The sequence below is a fragment of the Apteryx mantelli genome, chromosome 8, assembly GCF_036417845.1.
Source record: "Apteryx mantelli isolate bAptMan1 chromosome 8, bAptMan1.hap1, whole genome shotgun sequence".
NCBI lineage: Eukaryota > Metazoa > Chordata > Aves > Apterygiformes > Apterygidae > Apteryx > Apteryx mantelli.
The window spans coordinates 16,662,362-16,679,520 of record NC_089985.1 but is presented as its reverse complement, the minus strand read 5'-3'; the positions used below and the strand labels follow the sequence as shown (position 1 = coordinate 16,679,520).

At 38.0% G+C, this 17,159-nt stretch overlaps 1 protein-coding gene across 1 annotated transcript in view; it reads right to left on the bottom strand.

Moving 5' to 3' along the window:
* Nucleotides 1–268: 268 nt before the first annotated feature.
* The window catches only part of CRB1 (crumbs cell polarity complex component 1), an 80,727-nt gene continuing 63,836 nt past the window's right edge, over nt 269–17,159 (bottom strand). The window contains exon 12 of the mRNA XM_013961197.2: nt 269–620. Within this exon, the coding sequence (XP_013816651.2) occupies nt 405–620 (216 nt within the window). The 3' untranslated portion in view covers nt 269–404. The remainder of the gene's footprint in view (nt 621–17,159) is intronic.

The window sequence follows — 17,159 nt, the reverse complement described above, 5'->3', positions numbered from 1 at the left end:
TCATTGTCTACAGCAGTGATTGCTACGCAGTCAAAGGAAAACACAAATGAGAAGCTGTTATTCATGTTGCATCTGACAGGCAGGCACTTACATGTATCCCAGAAGCCACTACTGTTTGTAATGCCTACTGCTCATTACCAAGGCTGAAATTTCCAGTGCAAATAAAATTGTCCTTGGACGTGTTGGTCCAAAACAGTGATAACTGGCATTGCTTCACTTAAATACCAAGAGAATTCAAATGTTGAACTTAAAATGAAAATGCTGAACTTAAAAAAATATTGGAAGTCCAAAGTCATTGCAATCTTTAAATGAGTATTCCTGGTATCAGAATCAAAATGAACATATCTAACATATATACACTGTCCTTGCTTTAGCCATCTTCCAGGATGGAGGAATGCTTCCTCCTAAATCAGTCTTTCCATTGGTGGAGGCTGCACCATGTTCCACATCTCTACACGGGATCCCTCCTTCTCCTGCCGGCTGGGGCTGTAGGTCCCTTGAGTCGCCCGTTTATTGGCAGCGATGACTGAAACCACAACTGCCAAGAAGAGGATCAATAACAAGGCCAGTGTTACTGAGCCAATGGAGGTGAATATGTTCGAGATCAAGTCAGTTGTCAACTAGAAGGATTGAAATAATTGCAATTTATTTCATGTTAAAAGAATACTGAAACACACTTGAGGTACCATGATAGGAAAACAAAAATCATTCTAGGACTATGCATGAAAAAGCTACTGTTGAAGCACCATTTATTGGAAGTAAATTAGCCCTTCCAGATTTTATACTTTGGACTCTGCTCTAGTGCTGTTTAACACACAAGGCAGAGCTGGATGAATTTCATGTAATGACTCATTTCATTTGACAACTTCCTTTCTGTCTGAAAATCATCTGTGAGCTAATATGTCTGTAGACCATTGTAGTAATTCAGCATTTACTTGCTTAATCATTTTAATAATAACTCATTGTCTATGGTTTGCTGGGGAACAGGTTATTGCTAGTCTTTACTACTGCAAGTCAAACAAGCTGTTTTGACTGGATTTTAGTCAGTCAAATTTTGTTTCTCTTGCTGGAGGACTCAAGTTTCTGGGAATACTTTTACTTACATATTCAAAATTTGCTTTCTGTAAATATTTTTGTAAAACATACTATTTCTGCAGACATTCCTGACAGTAAATATTTGCCTGACTGCAACTGAAATCCATTTAGTGAGAAATCAGTATATTCTTATGAATATGTTTTAAGATATTCATCCAGCTCTTCTTCTATCTGTAGACTTTGTACCTTAATCTGCAGAAGCACACCCAGTACAGAATGAACGTAAGGATGCTTTTGTCATGTAGTAGTGGAAAATGTGATGATGTCAGAAGTCATGATGTATAAACAAATCTTCCATTAAAAAAAACTTTAGACCAGAGAAATCTTATAGTTAGTAGATGATTGCTTTGTACATATCTATACATGTGCTTTTATATGCAAAAAATGTTTCAGGTGATGGAAGCCAGATGGAAGTGATGTGGTTACTGTGGAAAAGTGGTCACTACAGACAGAATGACCCTGGAAGGAATTGAACTTCTGGGCAGATTCTGCCATCATCTTTTGATTTGTATTACAAGTGACAACTGAACTGCCATAGATGAATATGTGCTTGAGGCTGAACTTTTAAATACCCAAATATTTAGAAACGGGAAACAGCAGCTCAAACCCCATTTCCTGGTTAGATACATGTTACAGAATATTTAAGTGACCTGCTTACTTGACATTTCTAAGAAAGTGCAGGTACAGTCCTGAAAATTATGATGATTTTGCATACAGCAATAATGTACTATAAGTGGACTTTATTTCTGTGGAATTGCCCTGTGTATGTTGTTTGGACACACACTGCTCAGATTCTTTTCTGGTAGAATGACAGTGCCAGAGGAAAAACATTAAAATGATACTTCCTCTTTTTTTTTTTTTTTTTTTTCACTCCACCTCCCCACTGATGTAAAAGGTCCTGCTGTAATATTAAAAGCAAGTTTGGCTCAGGGATTCTCTCTAGGGGATGCATGACCGGCTATGGTATTTTCATCTGTCCTTGATGGCTGAATATATGGTTCCTCTGATATTTTTAAATATTTTTTTCTAATAGAAATAATCTGTGCCAGGTGACATGACTCTAACTCTCAAACAAGGTGACATGAAACATGTTGGTCTATTAAATTGTATTGGATTGGGAAGGTCATTTCATCCTGAGATAGTGTTACAAGCTATATTTGAGATACAAGTTTCTTTCTACATATTCTGTTAGACTTTAGGACCCTTTTTCCAGTTGTCTCAGACAAACTGAAAATCTTTAACGGAAATTTTATTCCTAGAAGCTGTATATTATTTTTGTCGTATACTTTGGGAAACTGAGGAACAAGATAGTCTAAGCTAGCTGTTCCAAGAGTTGAGTAGAACTTTTGTGAACAAAATGTCCTTCTACAGGCAAAGGAATGATATTTCAGAGTCTCTTATTTATGAACTTTTTGAACTTATCCTTCCTTTCTTTCAGTCCATACTCTTGTAATTCTGTTGTAAGTATATCTGTATCTATGAAGACATTTTCATTTATAGTATCTTTCAAATTCATTTTATTTTATTGTTAAAGAGAAGTTTTATGCAAAGGAGATGGGGAGAAAAAACAAAAACCTCTGAACTTTTGAAAATGCAATTACATATCTGAGCCTCATTCTCAAGTTAAAAATCACCATAGCAGGAAAAATTGTTGTTCTGCATTAATTACTTATTATTGAAATCTTATCTGTAGTCATCAGTAGTAATCCAGTAAACATTTTGTTGCAGTTCCCATTTCCGTTTAATAACTATTATGGAGGAGAAAACTTCCTTGCATTTGCTTTGGTCAGCCAGTGACCTGAACTTGAGAAAATCATTGAAAATTGAACATATTGCCTGTGTCTGCATTGGATAAAATATTTCCTCTTGAGCCTAGTGTATCAAAAAACTACACTTCTGATTAAAAACTACAAATTTTTTTTTTAACTATAATCAGATGCATGATGAACTTTGTTTCTGTGTTCACCTTGCTTCTAATTTCTAAATATGAAAAAATTGGTCCTTACACAGTCCTTTGGGGTGGGCTTTATTGATCCAAAAGAGCTACCCTTCATGTGCCGTCTCCCTAGTGTGTCAGCTCCCAGATTGCTGCCCAAATTTACAGTAGATGTAGCCCCTCAGCAGGAGCAGCGAACGCCTATAGAATTGCCAGCAGGCTCTGCAGTCTGGTCCCATCAAAAGCAACTGTTTCTTAAGTAACTGATTGTTGAACAGTTAATTTGGAAAATGAATTGGCTGATCTGGAGAAAGAATCTCAGAAGTTCCATCCCTTGTCATCTGTTCATCATCATATTTGGTGAGGATGGCAGACTGAAATAAAAATAACTGGTGATCCTGAAAACAGAAGACACTGAACAGCATTTTCAGAAACATATTGCTGCTGCTTAAGACATTGGGAAAAAAATTTTTTATTAGTGATCCTATGGTCACTATTTCTATTAGGGATCCTATCTTGCATAATGGTAGGGAGTGGACTTCTTGAATTCTGTTTGCATTTAGTGACTAGCTTCATCTGCAAAGGCAGGAGGAAATGCAAGAAAAATGTTTTGTCTTTTTATAAATCAAAGTTTTTTGGCTTGGGTAGTTTTGTTTCAAAGCTTTTTTAAAAAAAGTTTTAAAATTGTTAAATAAAAACAGATTAAAATTTTTAGATTAGGTTAAGTAAACCATTGGATAAAGTGAAAATTCATTGTAGGGCTTGGTTTTGCTTTTCATTTGGCTATTGAACTAGATGATTAATTATTTAGCCTTGATTCCTTGATTTGTTTTGTAGATAAACAGATGTTTGGATAAGAAGGGCCCAGTTCACAAATCAAAGCTCAGCAGCATTTATCAATCTTTCATATATGTTTCTTTTTCTGTGAACAAACCTTCTTCCAAACAGTAAATTTATGACAAGAGAATATTAGGGATTTGCCATATACAAACATTTCCACGAGTTCCAAATGTCAAAGGCAAGCAGAATAGTACGATGGAGCCAGCAAGATACAAGGGCAGGTATTATATGGCTCTTCCTCGTGTGTGTTTTACATCAACATGACTTTGCTGATCTAATCCTGCTTTGTGCCAGTATGAGGGATGAGAATTATGGCCCCAGGCACCAAGTACTGAGCCAGAGTTAAGGAGACTGAACAGGAGCTGTAGTGCCAGAGCAGCAATTGCTGTACGCGTGAGAGAGAAGTAACACGCACTTCCTCTGGACACTGCTACCCTGGCACTAGCTTTGCATGGGAGTGTGGCTTGGACCCAGGGCATGTGTCTCTGGGATGTGAAAGGAATTGTGTATTGCACTCTGAAAGCAGAAGCATGCCTCTGTTCCTGGGCACTAAGAATTAATCAGTCTTCATTTCAGCACTCCCATAGAAATATCCCTGATTCTGGATGTTTAGCAAGACAGAGACATCAACATGAGCTTTAAAATACAGGAAATTGCCAAGCCCTGGAGAATTCCCTTCTCTGTCACTCGGATGCTGTCTGTGAGTTTGGCAGCTGCTTGTGCGCACGAGAGCTTTAGCTGGCGAAGTCTCTGGATCCTGAGTCCTGACACCATTCATGAGGTTATCACTTCATTCACAGTAAGAAAATCTGATCCATGCCATCCAGATTTACTGCCCCCAAATCAAAACCTTTTGCTAAAGTAATGAGGGACGATTGGCTTGAGCGGTCGTAATCCATGTCAGAATTACTTTGAAAGGTTTGGGGACATATAGGGATAATTTGAGCAGCCGAAGAAAAGCCATTAACTTGATTAAAAGGCCTCTAGATACAGTGAGCATATTTCATTGAGGATTTACAACTGTCTTGTCAGAAAATTATTCTGTTAAAGTTTGAATTCAAATAAGAATCTCAGTTCAAGAAGAAATCCAGTCAGTCACACAAGTCTATTATAGTAAGATGCATTGGTAACCCTAGCTTGTGGGTCTACAGTTTATTTTCAACAGCAGTAAAGTGGCCATAAATCTATAGACTGGTTTTGTTCCAATACAGGTACCTTAAATTAGCAGCACATTAAGTTCCTTTTTCTGTGATTTTTTTTTTTCACCTTCTCAAGCAAGCACCTATTCACGTCCCTCACATCATCTGTAAAAAGTAGCTGCTCTGCGTGCATTAAACACCAGCCATCCGGTCCCAGGAGTCATATTGATTTAGCTGTCAGGCTTCTTATTTGGAACAATAATCCAGTTTGGACGCATTTGAACTGAGCAGATTCTTGTCCAGATGAGCCAAATACTGCACAGGCCTTTGGAAATTAGAAGCTGATTTTCTAATTCTGTATATATTAGCTAATTCCATTAACTGCTCACTTTTTATGCTTTTTATGCTTTATCCTGGTTTCAGTCTTCATATTTTTGTCCATGTGGGCACTTACATGATGAGTGTACTTTTACACAGTTATTGTTCAGGCAATTTTCTTTTATCTATACCAGTATGTACAACAGAGTATATGAATTATTTATTATATTATTATTATTTTATTTTATATTTAAATTATTTTATTATTATTATTATATGAATTATTTATTCTCTTCCACTTTGGTACTTGTGGTTGTTTGTACCTGGTACAAAGGAAGCAGTGCTTATGGGGTTTGTGGTGCACCATAGCTGATTTTCCACTGTTTGTCACTAGTGAGACCCCTGCTCCCAACTCTTTTTCCTTCTGTCCACCTTATATGTCTTCAGTGTATCTTGTGGGCTTTAAAAGTGCATTTTCTATGGCACTCACATTGGATAGTCATTCTTGCTGTGTCTTTGCCTGAAGGAAGTCATATTCCTGGAAAGTGTGATATTTGCTGTACTTTAAACCTCATGCCTAACAAGCTTTGGGATTATCTGAAAAAATAAATATTTGCGTTCTCTGAAATTGAGAAGCAGAGAGAGAAAAACCTGATCTATAAAGACAGCTGCAGGGTTGCTCTCTAGTTTTACCTTCTTAGTGAAGAAGAGCAAGAAGTTCAGCTCGTACAAGGACGAAATTCAGATTTGGAGCCAATATCTGATCAAAACCCTGGAGGCCTATATAATATAATATATATAATTGTCCTGATAAGGAATCCCTGTCTCACTGTCTGGTGATGCCCTCGAGTGGCTTGAGAGACCTGACATGGTCTTCTGCAGACCACAACCTGCCCGTCAGCGTGCTGGAGCTTCAAGCAGTCAGAAAACCATGGAAGGCTGTTGCAGCTGAACATGTGGGATCGCTACAGCCCAGCTATGACAGCCAGCCACGATCACCTTATCTAGAGCAACAAAGTGGTGCAAGATCCACCACCAGCTTTGCTGGGTATTGTTTTCCTTTGGACATAATGTACCAGACATATATTTCTGTTAATGAAATAGATCCCTAAATGTATTGGCAAATGGAATTATTTCATGCATACAAACTATGAGTGGAAGATTGAAGATGTTGTTTTACAGATCCTCTTTCAGTGGTGGGTATTTTCTGATTCTGATGTGTGCAGTAGATCCACAGTATAATGCATACATAGATGACACCCCTTGAAGAATGTTTTAGATAATTAATCCTTTTTTTTTTTTTATTATTTTTGATGAATATTTTTGCCCGAGTATTTTCTTAAAATGTCTCAGAAGAAACTATATTCACTACTGCCTCTATCTAGTATACATTTAATTATAAAATGTAGTGTGAATAGTTTGTGTTAGTTGAAATGTGACGGTTTGAATGAATTAATTCCTGGAAAACATCAACACTTAGCTTTCGTAAAATTGTTTTTGAAACCAAAGCATAAATACAGAGAGAATTATTGTTAGCAGATGAAGTGATAAATTGATCTGCATTGACCAGAAAAATGCAATTTGTCATGTCAAGGAGGAATTACTTTCATCTGTAGTGTCCTGTGAGAAAATGAAGAAGTCAGAGATGACTGAAATCTAGGATTAACTGGGCTTGCATGGAAAGGAGTGCTGCTTAAGAAATTCTGACAGCTTTCCTTCTTATATTTGAAATCACCCTATTGTGACACTGTAGAAGTTAATGAGGAAGTTTGCTCTAATAATAGTGGAGCAAGAAACTGGAAATTGAGGCTGGAGCTCTCTAAAATGTTGCAACTAATTGTAAAGCAGACTTCAGTTAAAACAAGGTCGTTATCCACATTGGCCTTGATCTTCTAATCAGATCAGCATACATAGACCTCCTTTTTTTCAAATTAGACTGCAAGATCACTCCTGGATCATTTGGAAACAGTGCAATGTGTGAATCAAAACAATTTACTCCATCAGGTGCTACTTGCAGTAGCAACTGCACTGCAAATTACTGCAAATTAATTGCAATAATATTCAGCTCAGGTAGCCTTCTGTTTACAGTATTAGTGTTTTGGATGTAGCTTTTCAAACTGAGAAGCTCACTGTTAGGAATTCATCTCTAAAGAACAGGCTGCATAGAGTAACTGTAATTTCTGTAACTACTTGTAATGTTGTTGTCTGGCTTATATAAACTGTTTAATGGAAGTGGTCCAGCCATGAGAACAGTGGTATTCAGCGGGTCTGAGATGGTCTGTCTTAGCAGAAGAAATAGTACTTTGTCTTTGGCTACTGAACTGAACTTGAGCTTAGCCATGGACATGAGAAAGCCCTTAGCTACATGCTTCATTGTAAACAGTCCCTTACACTCACCATTAGCTATTTTACTGGATCAGTATCTCATAGGACAGAATGAAATGCCTTTTCTCTGAGACGACTGTGGGATGGTTATCCACAGAGAAATGATTCGGCTGGCAGTTTGGGAGGTAAGCCGTCATTAAGCTGGGGGCTTTTAGAAGACTCCTTGATAACGTTTCTGCAACAACTGCCAGTGCTAATTTTGTAAGTGTGCTCCAGGTCTTTTTAAGATCATCATGCTGGTGCAGCACAGATTAAGTGTACAGCTCCAATGTGTTGTTATGAGATGCCTTTTAAAATTCTATTGACAGCCTCTGGTGTAAAAACTTAACCATCTGCTGCAATCTGAAAGGATAAGAGGGAAAATCTATAACTGGTGTAAACCCAGGCAAATCATGCTGAGGAGGAATTTGTCCCAAAGTTGCTAAGTCACAGACAAAACAAATAATATGACAGTGTTTTAGTAATGGTGTTAGTCTCCAGGGTGTATCATCCCTTTTCAGTCTGGGAAAAGCTTTGGGGTATCATATATAGCTATTGTTTGTACGTGGGTAACAGTATATCAGGTGTTGTCTCTCCATAGGGTATACCTGCATTACAGGTTTGAAACATGAGACTCTGTGAGTAAATCCTGGGGATGGTTTAAAGCCTTGCCAGGCAAACATTTTGGGAGGAAGGGCTGGATAATATTTAAAATCAAAAGATTATTGCTGTAAACAGTAACTTTCTATCACTGCCCTGTGTCTAGCTGTTTTGAGTTTACTACTTTCATATAGTTGCCATAATAGAAACGACTCCTGGAAAGGGGCTTGGAAGCACTCACAGCAGTGGCCTTTGAGGAGGAGTGTTCCTGTTGTCATGGGAAGAGAGAAGCGGGTGGAGGGTGTCAATGGATTAAACCCAAAAGCAGGAGGAGAAGAACAGGAAAAGATGCTACAGTGCTGAAGATTAGGGCAGACGGTTCCTGAGGAAAAGAGGTGAAAAGAAATTCAGTAGACAGAGTGAAATAGCTAAAATGATGAGAAAGAAGAGTGAATTTAAAAACTGCTTTCTTAATTGACTGTATAGGTGTTGACTAGACTGCTGTGTGAAGGATGATGCTGTAACATTGAAGACAGGGCTGATGAGAATGACGGCATTTGGATGTAAGAACTGGGCAGGGAATGATAACACATGCTATCAGTGTTATGCTAGGGGCGATACTAAGCCATTTCCAGTGCAAACTTTTGACTTTCTGGATTTTACACGTATTTTCTCTGTGATTCTAGATTCTGACCTTTTCTGTATTAGGGAAAAATATGAGAAAGTTTGCTGAGGTGTTTGCATCCTGTTGCTTAAGTGAATACCTGCATATTGTTTCCCCTCCGTACTGTGTATCCACATGCATTGTTTTCACCAGGCATGATTCGCTCGTTTTCTATTATGCATTTCGATTGACTTAAACGGAGTTGCACAATCTGAATTGAGGGCACAGACTTGGTTGCTCAGTTCAGAAAATTTCCAGTACTCAACACTTGAGCTAAAAGATCTCTTCTTTAATTAATGCTGTTAGTGGTAAAAGTTCTTTTATTTCCAAAATCAGATCTTTGAAAAAGCACTAAATATCTGTCAAAGACTAGCATCACATGCAGAAGCAGCCACCTTCTGTGGGCTGTGGTCCCCGAGTGTGGCAGTGTGAAGCCAGGTTGTCGATCTCCCCCTAATTTCTGCTTCTCTGTAACGAACTGGTGAAACTGTCAGTCCTGCCTCTTCCTGCTTTCTGTAGGAATAAGAAGCTGCTGTGTCCAACAGCACACAATAAGGGGGTCAGTGGTGCACAGTGTAGCTGGATCTGAGTTATGATTCCTGTTTTATTTCATAACTGCAACATACTTTGCATCCCTACTTCTCTGCTCATCAGCTAAGCTGACAATTTCCGAGCCGTTCCATGAAATCCTTCTTCCTATTTGGTGCTAAGCTTCTGCAAAACAGCCATGTGTTGCTACCTAGCATTAATATGATGCTGTCAAGTGGTGAATGAAGTAAGTAGCTATTTGGCTGTTTCACACTGTCAGACAACAAGGTATCACATCAACAGCTAGCCTTTGCTGGGTGCAGCACTTAGATTGCAGCCATCTCTTGCTTGCAACTAAATATTAATGGTGCAAGAAAGACCTTTATTGGCTACATGATACTTGCCTTAGCACAGTACATGACACTGTCACATTATTTAGCTAATTATATTCCTTGATAACAACTTTGGGTATGTTTTTATCCTGCTGGCTTTTTTCTAGTAGAAAGTTGATGAGAGAGCTATTATTACATTTAAGCTTCAGTAGAGACTTTGGAAGAAATGTGTACCTGAGAAGTATAAATGAAATTCTTAAAGAAACATATATATAACTCTACACCCATAACTATTCTTTGAAGCCCTATTTTAATCTTGAATCAGGATTTTGATTTGCCAGTGAACTTACTGAGCTTTGTTTGTCTGATTGTTTGTTTGATTGTTTGTTTAGTGTACCTCCATCTTGTTGATAGGAACATGTGGGTCTGTCTCTACCTGTGAACCTTAACTCTGTGCTTATGGATTCTCAGATCAAGAACTGTATACCCACTGTAGTATCTAGTCGTTGATTAACATTACCGGAATTCAACAGATTTGTGTCTGAATGTGATCTGGATGAAGCCTAATCTAATAATCCTCTTTGGATATCTGCTGAAGATGAAAGTAGTTTATGGGGTCTATTTATATGTTATAGCTGGCACGGTACATGAGGAAAAGGACTCAAAATGCTTTAGAGTAGTCTCAACTTTCTACTCCATGCTTTTACCTTACTGCCACCTAAAGATAAATATCAGAAAACACATTGTAATTCAGATTAGAGAGGTTTATTCTAATGTGCTAGGAAGTAATTGCAGCCTTGTCAATGTCTGCCTTTTAAGAGGATTTCCTGCGCTTTCAGAAGATTTTCATGAAGATTGTACTTCTTAAAGATAGGAAAAAAATCTTCTAGTTCAGCTAACTGGGCTTATCTCTGGTCCTCTAAGACAAGGCATATTGAGTAGGAGTGCGCCTCAGCTGTGATTCTAGCCAGATGATTAATTTAGATCTGTAGACTCCTCAGTACAGGAGGAACACTGAAACTAAGCATTTCTTACAGTGCGTGGAGTCAAGTCAAAATCCGCCGTTATCTGTGGATGTAAGCTATTTCTGCTACATCTCACCCTTTCAGTTCTGCCTCTCTCAGATGTCAGAATTATTGCCTGCTTAAAAAAGGCAGTCTAAACATTCTTCCTGCTAAGCTCTGTTCTTAATAGCTTCAGTCTTAAATAGCAGCTTTCAGTCTGGAGATCCCTTTTACAGCACGTTAATGTCCTTTGGTCAGGAAGAGAAACTGAAGCACACAATAGAGACGTGATGAGCTTATGATCAGTTAGGCAGCGAGTGGCGGAAATGGTAATTGGTTTTGTATCACACTGTCTCCATAAATACCTGCAGTCAGTCCCCAGTAATCATATCAGAGCAGTCTGGACCTACCCAGGGTCTAACACTCCCATTACGAATGAGAAAGCAGCAATGTCTGGCTTATGATTTATCCCCGAGTCTCAGTCTCTGGCAGCCTGTCATTTGCCTGATGCTGGTGCAGCAGCAGCTAGGACACTGAGGCCTGCCTGAGGCCCTGAGCAAGAAAACCTGAATCTGGTGCTCTTGCAACTGAGCATTTTTACTATACAAGATTTCTCTTTGAAGTGAAGTATCATCTTCTCTGTCATTTAAACTGCAAGAATATTGCACTTACTAATAAATTACTCATATGTACATATTATGAATTTACAGTCTGAACTTATTCTTAATCTCCCATTTCTGCAACAACTGAACTGTTATTTATTTTCTAAGCAACAGGACCTGTGCTCTGTCTGAGGCTGAACCAGTTGGTCACTGCTCTGAGGGCAAATGCCGTGGAGGAGAACAGTACTGCCTCCACTGGGCTGGTGCCTGAGGGCCCAGCTCCACACTCAGTGGGAATACTGCTGAGTAAAGAATGCTGAAGGGCCTTGCTTTGATTTTAAATAGTCTGAGATATTGAAATGATTTGTGTCCATCATTCTCATCATCTGTAATTGCCTCAAACCAATGACGACCCATTTCTTCTAAGTCAGTGTGTGCCTGCTTTCGAATCCTCAGGCAGTGGGGGCAGAGCAGGTGCCACTGTCCATCCTCGTGCACCTAAGATCATTTTGAAGTCTCCAATATTTTTGTTTTAAGGAGAATAATTAACCATGCACATATATAAACAAAAGGCATCTGACAGCTAGCAAGCTAAAAAGAGTGTGAAATTAAATTGAAACTAAAGGCTTCCCCAGACTGTAGCACAACTTGCTCATAGGGTTTATTGGATTTGTCTTGAGCACTGGAATAACTAGGAGTTTGTATAAATAGGGGACTTGTGAGTTTATTTGTGAACATCATGATACATGCCAAGAAATTACATGTTAACTAATCAAGCATTCAACATGAGGAATTAATTTTTGTGTACTTTTTGCAAACAGTGAAGTTAATTTTCCATGTTAAATTATTACATGATTAAAATCATTTGTAATTTAATGTATACTCAGATAAAATGGGTGTCAAGTTCATTCTCATTTGGAAATTAATAGAATAAAATTAGTTACTCTTTTTACTGAAAATCATAGTTTTAAGGGAGTCGAGATGCTGAAACTAGATTAAATCTAGCAACACTGAGCAGTTATGGAAAGATAGAGAGCTTCCAGATAACACACAAACTTTATTTAAAAGTGTCCATTATATTATGTCTGAGAAAGGCAGAACATATTGCCAATCAAATAGATGATCGTTCTGGTTATTCCAGACATAGAGAGCACTGGAAGAGCACTAGGAGAGCACTGAAAGGTACAATACCAATGTATGGTAAATAATTTTTAGTATTCATAGAAGTTTTCTTGATTGCTCCAACTTGAGAATGAGTTAATTTTTCACTTAAAGCAATAATCCTTTTATATATGAAGAACATCAAGATATGCCCACAAAATTAAAAGTGTGAGTGTCTGACTTATGATGTGGGAGAACCACAGCGTTGCCCGGGCCAAGAACTGTACAATGCAAACAGGGGTTGAGTGTGTTGAGCCCTGGCCAACAGGACAGTGCAAACAAGAACTGAGTGTAGAGAGCCTTGATGTGGACCATGGATCAAAGCATATCCATACAAAGAGTTCACATCATTTAAACTCATTCCTTCATGACAATTCCACAACGATCAAAAACTGAGATAATTGTGAGCTACTCAGGCACTGCAGTGAGCTGTATGGGCACCTGGGTGGAAATGTGTTATAATGGTTGGAGATAATCCATCCCTGCCATCCATAATCTCATACTGAAGTCCCACAGAGCTGAAGCTTTGCGCATTCTATTACTCTACTTTTTATACCAGAAATAAACTATTTAATTCAACTAATTAGTTATTCAGTGATTCCAAGATTCTTCCATATAGCACTGAGGAGCTCTTTGGATTTATACCCAAGTGCTTTCTTAAAATATTTCTGATCTCATATTTATTGCAAGATCAGTAAGATAACTATGTAATCAAGCAAGTTATATATAATTTTGGTGTAAGTGTCATACAGTAGCATTTCTTTCTGGAACAATACTTCTGGTTTCTCTCTTACAAGTGGTTTTGGAAGAAGATAAAGTTGTCATGAGCTAGGAAGTTTGGATTCAGAACTTTCTCAAGGTGAAATATGTTCTTTCAGGTTTCTGAGTCAGGCCAGTTATACTCAGATCAGGAAGCGTGCATGCAGATGTGGAGTCTTCTCCAGTGGCGTGGAGGTAGTTGAGTACTGAATAGAAACATTGGTTCCATGCTAATTCCATTTGGAGAAGTTTACCATGTCAGAGACTATTGCTTAGCAGCAGGTTATACCAGTAATGGTTTGTTTATTTTTTGAAGTGTCATGGTTAAAATATCCTGGGGTAATCTTTGGCAGATTGTGGTCTCTCTTCTCTCTCTGTATAGCTCCCGGTGGAGGACAACATAATAACACTTCTGTACCTTACAGATGTGCCATAAGCATTCACTTAAAATGATTAAGTCATTCTTACTGAGCTAAGATACAGTCCAGGTGTTCAGTACTGTCCTAATCTGTGTGATTTTTACAAATCCATTATGCTTAATTTTCCTACTTGCCTCATTTCATTTCCCTCAGCATCACTGTCTACATTCCTCTGCTGCCTTTAACTTTGTGCCTCCAGGATCCCCTCAGAAACCACCTTTTCTGGTGCCTTCAAGGAATGTTATGCAACACTGACAGTATTAAGGTTTTCTTTGGGAATCATCTCTGCTCTGGATTATTCAGAGATGTCTTCATGTATTACTGAGCTTCTCTGGCAGTATCACATACTGAAAATATGGGCAAAGAATTGTATGAAGATTATAATTTTCAAATGTGTAGGAAGTGACAAAATAGGCCAGCTTTTACTGGTGGTTTTAGGCCTATCATGAAAAGTATGTTTCATTTTCATGTGTATAAAAAGCAAGCATTTTCTTTTAGTCTGAATAAGTTTTACGTTTGATTAAAGGAAACAATAAAATAAGAAAGAACCAAATGGAAATTTCCGTGAGACACAGCACAGTGTGACTTGTGTGACCCTCCTGTGTAATGTGCTGCACCAACTCACAAAACGGTCATCTTTGAGATAAAAAAGTTACGACAGTTACATCACTATCTAAACTCTGTGGAGGAGGACTATACCTACATTTTCATTTCAGTGAGGGATTTGAGTCAGCCCAGATCAGAGGGCCAAACGTTTGGCTTTGACTTTTGTGAATACAAGCAAAAATTAGCCATGGAGAAGACGCAATGTTGCCAGGGCCTCTCGATGCCTACCCTTACTACTTCATTTATCCTAATTGTGAGATTTTTCTCTTTCTTTCCAGGTTTAGCAGCTGTGACTCAACAAGTGTCAGCCAGGTTTATTGTGTTCAGATCATACATCCTTTTCCTGGATAACTAGGAAAAAGCAACCGGGGAGAAAAAGGCTTGTCATAGGACTATCAGCAGGGCAACTGCACATTTAATTTTGCCCACAAACCATTACTACTTGGACAAGACAGAGCAGAGAGTCCTGTCCCTTGGAGGGATAAGAGCTATGCAGCACGTAAATGTTACAAACGTTATATCAGACAGCGCAGTTGTCCCTTAGGCTCTGAGCTTGTTTCTCTGAGTTACACTCTACAGAGCCTGCTGGGTTCAGAACTGGCTTAGCAAGTGTAAGTCCAATAGCCAAGATCCTGGTCCAGTACCCCCTGGAATAAAGAGGAATCTTTCCATTTATTTAAGTAACAGATAAATTAGACTGTAAACTATTGATGTGCTTGAGAATCTCCACAATTCCTATCCTAGCATTTCACAGTGTCTAGCAAGAGCCAAATGTGTCTACAGCAGTGCAAAATCTGCTCAAGCTAAATAATTACAAAGATTTTTAAAGGGCACAGCTGCTGATTCTCTTGTCCTTTCCATTAAATTACAGCAGTGTCACACTTTTTATTTCAGTGCTCTCATTCTTCTTGAAAAGAGAATAATCTGTTCTCCCAAATATTGTTTGAATAAATTTGAGGACTTGTTTTTGATGCACATTTAAGTACAAAGAAGCTTAGACATGTACGTAACAAGCTCTGCCTCTCATTTAATTGCTTCTGTGTATCAAACCAGATAAATATTCCTGATCATTTGAAACCAAAATATTTTTTAGATCCTCAAGAAAAGGAAATTCTTTTTATTGCTTTTTTAATGGAAAAATATTCTAGAAGCTCAGTAAAGTGTGCAAAATTTTTCAGACATTGTTAGGAATGAAATTTCTTAGTGAGAACTGAAAAAGGCTCTGCACAAGAACATGCTTTGCAGGTACAGTTCATCAAGAGATACATAGGCAGATGAACATGACAGCCTTGTTTTATATGGAAATATTGTAGTTTCATGGACCTTGGAGATAGTAATCTTAAGTATGTGATTATTTTCTGAGGTATTAATACTATCCTACAAGATGTATTTGTTATCCTGAGCTAATATGTTGATGGTATTAATGAGCTATAGAGCTAACACGGTATAAATAAAATAGTGGTTGGATTTTAGCATCATGGTTTCCATTTAGGCACCTGAATAAAAGTGGGTAGGTTTTCTGAAGAGCTTAAACTGCAGTACCTAGGAAATTTCCTTCTACCCTTACCTGGCATTCTTTATATAAAAACAGATCTAAGGTGCAGGAAACTGTTTGTCTTTCTAATTGTGATGGCAGTGAATAAGCTTACTCTGAAGCTACTTTGATCGTAATCCTCCAGGAAGCTCCATGTAAAGCCTCACCTGCATCTGAATTCTGGTAGTTCTGGTGAACAGGACAAGCATCGAATCCCAAGAGATTGCTGCCATCATGGTCTCACTATGAGTAAGTTACCTTTTTCTTTCATTCAGGTGAAAACCTGGGCCATATTTTTCAGTTTGCAGGTGAGGTTGCATTTTTCTTTTCTTTAGAAACTTTTGGTCAGTTAAGCTATTTGTGATTTATGGAATTAGAACAAATTTATAGTCTGGTTTCAGTCAGTGTTTAGTCAAGTTGTCCAGAAAATAAAGAGCATAGTGTTATGTAAAAGTGAAAGCACACAGGTGATTAGTGCTTGCTGTTGCGGGAGCACTATGTTTTGGTATTTTCAGGATAAACATCCATATTCATGAAAAAGTTCTGAAAATTCACCACTGAACATCACCTCACTGGAAAATACAAATAAAAGACTTTTTAATACTTGCAGCAAAATAATTTTCTCCCATATTGTATTTTAAAAAGCAATGTAAATGCAAACGTGAAGTTTGGGCATTAGATCACAGCAAAAGCCAGAAATGCCAGAATTACCAAATGTTGGTTCATGTTTGGATAGTCCTTAGGAAGAGGTCAGAAGTATACTTTTCATCTACAAAGATAACTGGAAGACAGAAGTATTTGTGCCTTCTCTTACCAAAAAAAAAAAAAAAAAAAGTAAAAATAGAGCATTGTTTTTATATTTGAGTTAATTGTTTTAAAGCAACTTCCAGAATCTTTTCCCATAGTTGCTAAGCCTGCCGCGTTACTGGAAAATAGAAAAAATAGATAAAAAAAGAATGTTAATTCTCATGAACTCTATGAGAAAAAGATGTAAAATTTAGCATCTGAACAATGCAGGCTTGGAGTACATGAATTTGTTATAAAGTGAGCAATGACTGAAGTAAATGCCCATGTGATGTGAATGTGAGCCTACAGGGAAAACATCAGAAGGTGAGAAAAAGGAAAACAATGCCATTGCAACATAAAGGATGGTGTACAGACAAAATGTGTTAGTCTGAATACTAAATGTGTTATGTGAATACTGCACTTGAGCTGATTCCTACACTGCAGAGTGTTATGCTGTCATATGTCATCTGGG